This window comes from Bactrocera dorsalis, chromosome 6 (assembly GCF_023373825.1).
Source record: "Bactrocera dorsalis isolate Fly_Bdor chromosome 6, ASM2337382v1, whole genome shotgun sequence".
Lineage (NCBI taxonomy): Eukaryota > Metazoa > Arthropoda > Insecta > Diptera > Tephritidae > Bactrocera > Bactrocera dorsalis.
In genome coordinates this window covers 41,240,325-41,248,753 of record NC_064308.1, presented here as the reverse complement: position 1 = coordinate 41,248,753, position 8,429 = coordinate 41,240,325, and the positions used below count along the sequence as shown (strand labels likewise).

General features: G+C 30.1%; 1 protein-coding gene across 1 annotated transcript in view; it reads left to right on the top strand.

Annotated features, from left to right (window-relative positions):
* Positions 1-2,774: 2,774 nt before the first annotated feature.
* LOC125779782 (uncharacterized) overlaps positions 2,775-8,429 on the top strand; it is a 36,284-nt gene continuing 30,629 nt past the window's right edge. Inside the window, exon 1 of the mRNA XM_049461052.1 lies at positions 2,775-2,999. Coding sequence (XP_049317009.1) covers positions 2,775-2,999 — 225 coding nt within the window. The remainder of the gene's footprint in view (positions 3,000-8,429) is intronic.

Here is an 8,429-nt window from a genome sequence, read left to right as displayed (position 1 = left end):
AACAAAATTGATTTTTTATTTGAATTTTCGTTTATTTTGTATTTTTGAGGGCCAAGGGGCACACTTTAAACTTATCGGATTAACTTCAAATTTCGCTCATCTGATTTTTTTATAAAAAGGAACTAAATTGAGTGGTAGCACAAGAAAAAAATTGTATTTGAAAAATAAGAGCCACCCTAATGTACATAAATCTTGAAGTAAATGTTATGCTTAGTATTTTTATTTTTTACCGAAATTAACTGAAATGTGTTATTTTGTTAATAATTCATTTAATTTTTATACCATTAAACTGACGTGATTTTTATTTTTAATTTTAATTCCATTGAAAGGAACTGAATTGTCATTTTATAAAATAAAATGTAATATTATAAGTGATAACATAATAATGTAAGTATGTATGTATATGTGATTTTTTTTAATAATAGAGAAAATTAACACAAAATATGAAAATCCAGTTTTTTTTCATTATATCTAGTCATTATTAGAACCAGTTACAAAATCCTTGTTGTTATACAATAATATAATAGTAATTCTTACTGATCTCGTAATGGATTTCTTAGCCTTTGGTTCATAGCGTTACGGCTCAAGTGGCTTGCGCACAATTGAGCTTCTTCGTATATTCACAAGTGTTTTGTATTCATGAATGTCAGAGAATCTTAAGCAAAGATTCATAAGTATTGTGAGCTCATAAGCAAACACTTGTGAATATATGCTTCATACAAGCTAAGCAGCTCATAAGCCAAAACTCTCTCTCTCGTAAATGTAAGTGAGCAGTATTCACACTTATACTCATTCCGTGAATAATTTGCTTGCTTCATACTCAATTTTTCGCAAGTGGCTCAAAGTTGTGTTTAACTTGTTCACTGCAGATCACGGCACCACACCACACATGGCATGCAAGTTAACGATAGCCTCCGCATAGAAACCTTAGCATAACTGTAAACAAAAATTGAATCTTTGCACTCTGCAATTACACTGCCTCATAAACTAGAAACATAATTCACTTTTCTGATTATTTAAGAATTCGATACGCTTTTTCCGTTCTGTATCCAAAAATCCATATCGCTCGCCCTCACACGAAGGCATAACAATAACAATCATAAATAAACCACTTAACATTCCGTTGGAATTTGATGTCACAGCTAAAAATGTAATTCAACACTTTGTTCTGGACTCAATGAAGCTGATGCTTACACTTCAGCTCTAACCTTAAGTAAACAAAAGTAAATTGTATAAATACTAGTATCTTAGAAATAAAGAATTGATTTGTATCTTACAATCCAAAGTAACCACAAGCGTTTTTATTTAATCCGCGCGTTCGCGGATGTAAAATATATATTTTTTTTAAAATTCCCTCGTTACGGGAATTAATTGGCGCCCAACGTGGGGCACGAATCAAAAAGTGCCTAATAAAGTTTAAATTTATTAAAAATATAAAAAATTGAGTTATTAAAAATTGTGAAAAATTGTAAAATTAAAAGTATAAAAAATCGCGTTATTAAAAATTGTGAAATTAAAAAAATTGCGTTATTAAAAATTGTAAAATTAAAAGTATAAAAAATCAAGTTCTTAAAAACTGTGAAATTAAAAGTATAAAAAATCACGTTATTAAAAATTGTGAAATAAAAAGTATAAAAAGTTGCGGTATTGAAAATTATGAAATAAAAGGTATAAAAAGTTGCGGTATTAAAAATTGTGAAGAAAAATTTGTAAAAAGTCGTCTTATTAAAAATAACTTGCAATGAGTAAAAAAGTGCCTATTAAAATAAGAGAAAAAGTAATAGTGACCAAAAAAGTAAAAAACTTTCACTAAAAAATTTTTAAGTAAGAACATTTAACGAAGTGACAATCGCAAGATAATAAAAACAAGAAATTTTTTTTTTTAAATAATCTATTAGAAAAATAACAGTGACTAAAAAAGTGTAAAAGAAAAACTTTCAATAAAAAATAACTGCTTGAGTAAGAACATTTAACGAAATGACAATCGCAAGATAAAAAAACAACAAGAAATTTTTTAAAATAATCTATTAGAAAAATAACAGTGACCAAAAAAAGTGTAAGTGAAAAACTTCCACTCAAAAAATAACTGTCAAAGAGTGACTTAAAAGTGCAACAGAATAACAGCCAAGCAACAGGGGTAACAACATCAGCGGACGTGTCAACAGTAGTAGCAGCAGGCATAAAGGAAACAGCAGTAACACCAACAGCATCATCAGCAGAAACTTTAAAAGAGACAGCAGAATATATTTGTAAGTTAAAATTAAAATATTCTTGTATATTAGAAATGGGAAATAGCCCAAGTATCAAATATAAAAAATTGTCATATTGCGATTTTTGTAAGGGCGATCACGAAATTAAGAAATGTCCTAAACTAAGAAAATAAAGAAACAAAAACTATAACTAATGGTTTGTACAACCAATAAATTAAATAATTAAAAGCTGCGATTCACCACCGCAAGGGGGACCCTCCAGCTTATAACAAATTAAAATTCTCTGCGATTCACCACCCAAGGGACCCTCCAGAGAATTATAAAAAAATTAATTCAACCAAAATTTTTTTTAAATTAAAACAATAATTAAAGGCTCGATCAGCCATATAATAAAAATATATTGAAACCGCGATTCACCACCGCAAGGGGGACCCTCCGGTTTATAACAAAGCTTAATTCTGCGATTCTGAACTCCAGACCCTCCAGAATAAAAAAGCATCTCTTCCTAGAAGGGATAAAATAAAAAAATTAAAAAGAAAAACCAGAAATTGAAAATTAGACAAAATGGCTAACGGTGACGCTTTGACCGTAGACTTAATAACTCGCCTTATTGCTGACAGCAACATAGCATTACGTGAGGAAGTAGAACAATTACGCTCACAAATAACAGTCAATACCACTAGTGCAACTGATTTTTTAACACAAACGATAGACGACAATATAGCTTGCCTAGAATCATTAGATGTAGTTAAATCCGTACCTGAATTTACTGGTAGGATTAATTCATATGTTAGTTGGAGAGAGGCTGCGCTTAACGCTATGAGCCTATACGTGAGGGGCAGTAGGAAGTACTTTGCCGCACTCACAATACTAAGAAATAAAATAACGCATGATGCAAATGATGCATTAACAAATCACGGAACAGTACTAAATCTCGATGCAATTCTATCTCGTCTAGACTTTGCATATGCGGACAAACGTCCAATACACATAATTGAACAAGAATTAAGCATCTTAAGGCAAGGTGCAATGTCGGTTGTAGAATACTACAATCTCGTCAACAAAAAGTTGACGTTATTAATAAATAAAACCATTATGACACACGGAAACAACGCTGACTTGACCAAAGAATTAAACAACAAAAACAGAGAACATGCCTTAAGGATCTTCATTACAGGACTAAACACACCATTACGAGACATAATTTTCTCTTTAAGCCCACAAGATTTACCTGACGCTTTAGCAAAAGCACAGGAACTTGAATCGAATAATCAAAGAGCTCGATTTGCTCAAAACTTTATGTTTGACAGAAATAGAATGAAGCCAACTTACCCAAACAATAACTTAAGATTTCCTCAAAGGAACAATCCCAATACACATTATAATTATCCGAAACCAACCCCAATGGATATAGATCCTTCTGTATCCAGACTTTATAATCGAGATTTTAATATGAGGGGACAACAAAGTAATAATAATTTTTACCAACAACAAAGAAATACCAATAATAATCAAAATTTAAAACCTTTGCAAACCAATGCAAACTTTCAGGCCAATAGGGGGCAAAATCAGGAAACCCATGGGATAAAGCGGCATAGAGAAAGCAATAATAGCTTTCGCCCGCAAGAAAAAAGTCAGCGAATTAACAATATGAACGAGAGCCATTTTTTAGGCGAAGAGGGGACGAACTCCCCTATCTCAAATTACATGACTCAAAATTAAATAAAACTTTAAAAGCTCTAATTGATACGGGAGCAACCTCATGCTACATTAAGCCTGGGGTTTATAATAATAAAAACGAATTAGCCATTTATAAACGCATAAAAACCGTGAATGGCTATTCCATAATAAAATTTTACCACTTAATTACCCTATTTGGAGTCGAAGAAATCTTCTATGAAATAGAAGGATTAGAATCGGATCTCCTTTTAGGATACAATTTCCTTAAAAATATTGAGGCACTCATCGATGTGTCCAATGGGAAAATTAATTATAGGGTAAAAAATAACTCAGAAAATAAAAAAGGTAGCATGAATATTTATTTTGAAAACAAAACTAAGGAACAAAAAGCTTCCAAAAAACCAGCCGAGAAAAGTATCGGTGATATTAAAAATGAAAGAAATATTAAATCTGTAGAACAAGCAAGTTCTACACCGCCAGCCGAAGATTTTACCGGCAATATTATATTAAAAAAATTTATTTTGGGACAAAAAGGTCCTAAAACGCCAGCTGATGATTTATACCAGCAAAATGAAAAAAATAATCATAAAAAACATATTGTGGAACGAAAAAGTTCTACAAAGCCAGCCGATGATAATACCGGCAAATTATGTAAAGAAAATATTGTGGAAAGAAAAAGTTCTACAACGCCAGCCGATGAATTTGCCGGCAACATAAACGATAATTATTCGATACTGGGTGAAAATGGCTCAGAAATTAATGATGATAATGATTATTATTCAGAAAAGAATTCCAAAAAGTTAGATATTGAAAATCAAGATGAAAGATTAACTCAGCTTAAAGCCAAAATAAAAGAAAAAATTGCTCAAATGCATTCAAATATTAATACAAGCTTTCCCTTCATGACAAATGTTAAAGCGGAAATAAGAATGAAAAATGAGGATCCGATATGGAGCAGACAATATCCATATCCCCTATCTGTAAACTCGTTTGTAAATGAGGAAATAAATAAAATGATTAACGATAATATAATAAGACCTAGTAAAAGTCCATATAACTCACCAATTTGGGTGGTACCAAAAAAGGGTACAAATGACAATGGAACACCAAAACTTAGAATGGTAATAGACTACAAAAAAATAAATGAGCATACAATTTCTGATCGTTATCCGATTCCGGATACAAACGTAATACTGTCTAATCTAGGCAAAGCAAAATATTTTTCAACCATTGATTTAGAATCAGGGTTTCATCAAATTTTAATGACAGAAAATGATATTGAGAAAACAGCTTTTTCCGTTAATAATGGGAAATATGAATTTTTAAGGATGCCTTTTGGGTTAAAAAATGCCCCTAGAATTTTTCAGAGAGCAATGGATGATATATTGCGAGAACATATAGGAAAAATCTGTCACGTTTATATGGATGACATAATCATTTTTTCGAAAAACGTAACTCAACACTTAAAAGATTTAGAAACAATTACAAAAATACTAAGAAATGCTAATATGAAAATTTCATTAGAAAAATCAAAATTTTTCGCTGAAGAAATAGAGTTTTTGGGTTATATAGTAGCTCAAAATGTCATCAAAACAGACCCAAATAAAATAAAACTAATCTTAAACTATCCAATACCAAAAAGTTTGCGAGCATTAAGAGGATTCTTGGGACTTGCAGGATATTATCGTAAATTTGTTAAAGACTATGCTTCGATAGCCAAACCTTTGACAAAATACCTATCAGGAGAAAACGGTAGGATTTCTAAAAATAAATCAAAAAAATTTGAAATAACTCTAGATGAAGAAGGAATAAATGCATTTAATAAACTAAAAAAACAATTAGCTTCAGAAATGGAATTGATACAGCCTGACTACTCAAAAACATTTGTATTAACTACCGATGCATCTAACGTTGCAATGGGTGCGGTACTATCACAAGGGGGTAAACCAATAACCTTCATTTCAAAAACTCTTAATAAAACAGAAAGAAATTATGCAACTAATGAAAAAGAGCTTTATGCCATTGTTTGGGCATTAAAAAATCTACGAAATTACCTCTATGGTGTAACCAATTTGGAAATACACACTGATCACCAACCATTAACATTTGCTTTATCACCCCGTAATCCTAATCCAAAAATGAAAAGATGGCACGCATTAATAGAAGAATTTTCTCCAAAATTTGTATATCAACCCGGTAAATCCAATATTGTAGCTGACGCATTGTCGCGTCTTGAATTATATAACATTTCCGATGATTCCCACAGTCAGGAATCGCAACATTCAGCACAGAGTAGTGAAAGCGTTCAAATACAAGAAACACAAAAACCAATAAATCAATTTAAACAACAAATAATATTATGTAAGAACAGATTTACTGTCCATGAGTTAATTGAAACTTTTGGAAATAAAAGGCATTTAATAGAATTTGATACAGTAGAAAATTTAGTAACAATTTTGAAAGAATATATTCAACCAAAGTTAGTGACAGGGATTCACTGCACCGTTGAAGATTTGCATGAAGTTCAGGAAACTCTCAAACAAACATTTCAGAACAAATTCGTATTTACAAAACTTTTTCCAATGGATATTATTAATAGAGAAGATCAGTCCGGATTAATCGAACAAACCCATAATAGAGCTCATCGAAGCTATAATGAAAATATTAAACAAATTGAAAAATTATATTACTGGCCAGAAATGAGGAAAAGAATGAAAGAATACGTTCGAAATTGTATGATATGTAATAAAAATAAATATGATCGTCATCCCAAGAAAATACAAATAGGCAAAGCCCCAATCCCAGAAAAAGAAGGGGAACAACTTCATTTAGACATTTTCTACGCACAAAAACTTAAATTCATCACATGTATAGATGCTTATTCAAAATTTTTAGTATTAAAACATATAGAAGATAAATCAAATATTGAAGAAAAGGTTTTAGAATTGCTTCAAAGCTTCACAGATGTAAAACAAATTACTTTAGACAATGAACCAAGCTTTACCACACCAACATTTAAATCCTTAATGCAAAGGTTAAATATTGAAATTTATTTTTGTGATCCACGTCACAGCATAACTAACGGACAAGTTGAAAGAGTCCATTCAACAATAATTGAAATAGCCAGATGTATTAAAGAGGAATACAATATTGTCAGTAATTTAGAAACAATACTTAGAGCAGCACAAAAATACAATTCAACAATACATTCAGTAACAAATTTTAAACCAAATGAAGTACTTTACAATAAAATAAACCATGAAACTTTGCCAACAACTTTAAAGCAAGCACAGGAGAAAATGTTAACGTTTCATAATAAACATAGATCAGATAAGCAATATCATCCCGGCCAAATCATTTACGAGAAAATAATAGGAGAGAGAAATAAATTAGAACCTAGGTATAAAAAACAGCAAGTTAAGGAAAATTTAGAGAATAAAATAATAATTAATAATAGAAATAGAATTATTCATAAAGATAATATAAAATCATAATTTTATAGGTTTCCAATATGATCATTTTAATCTTGACTGCATTAATCAGCTCAGCATCCGCTGATGTTATTGACTATACTCGACAAGACTACGTACTTATCGAAAATGGAGATGTTTCCATTTATGAAGAATACGGGGACCTATTCCACATTACTAATTTATCTTATTTTGAAAATATAATAGCAGACGAAAATAGAAACTTTTACAGTATTAACGAACAAAATCACGACAGCCTAGGAATTATTACACAGGAAACTGAATCTGAAATTTTGATAATTAAAACTTTAATAGAACAATTAAAACAAACTAATTTTCGACAAAAAAGAGGTATAAATGAATTAGGAACGCTTTGGAAATGGATAGCTGGTACACCAGACCATGATGACATTGTAAAAATTAATAATAAATTGGACGAACTGGTAATAAATAACAATAAGCAATATACTACAAATTCAGAAATTTTTAAAATAATAACAGAATTAACTGAAACAGTAAATAATATTAAAGGCGATACTGCCAACCGGAAAATAAAAAGAAAACGAAATCAATATGTTATTCATGAACTGCAAAATCTAATAAATACAATAACTTTTGGTAAAATTGGAATTTTAAATCCAACAATTTTACACTATGATGAATTAAAAAACATAACATATTACCAACACGGTATTATAACTATAACAGATTTAATGGACATTTCTAAATTTAAAATAGCCCAAAAAGGAAACATAATTATAATTTATATTAAATATCCTAAAATACAACTAACATGTAAGTACTACGATGTAAGAGCCATAGCTCAATTAGATGGTAAGCTTATTATTGACCAGAACATAATATATTGTAAAAATAAGTTTTTTAATATTCAAAATTGTAAGACAGAAATTTCAAAAACCTATTGTAAATTAAATAAGAAAAACACATGTTTGTCAGAAATTTTAAATAAAAAACAAGGAAAATGTAACAAAATAAAAGAAAAAAATTTACAAATTGAAGAAATTAAATCAGGAGCGATATTAGTTTCAGGAAAAAACATTGTAGATAA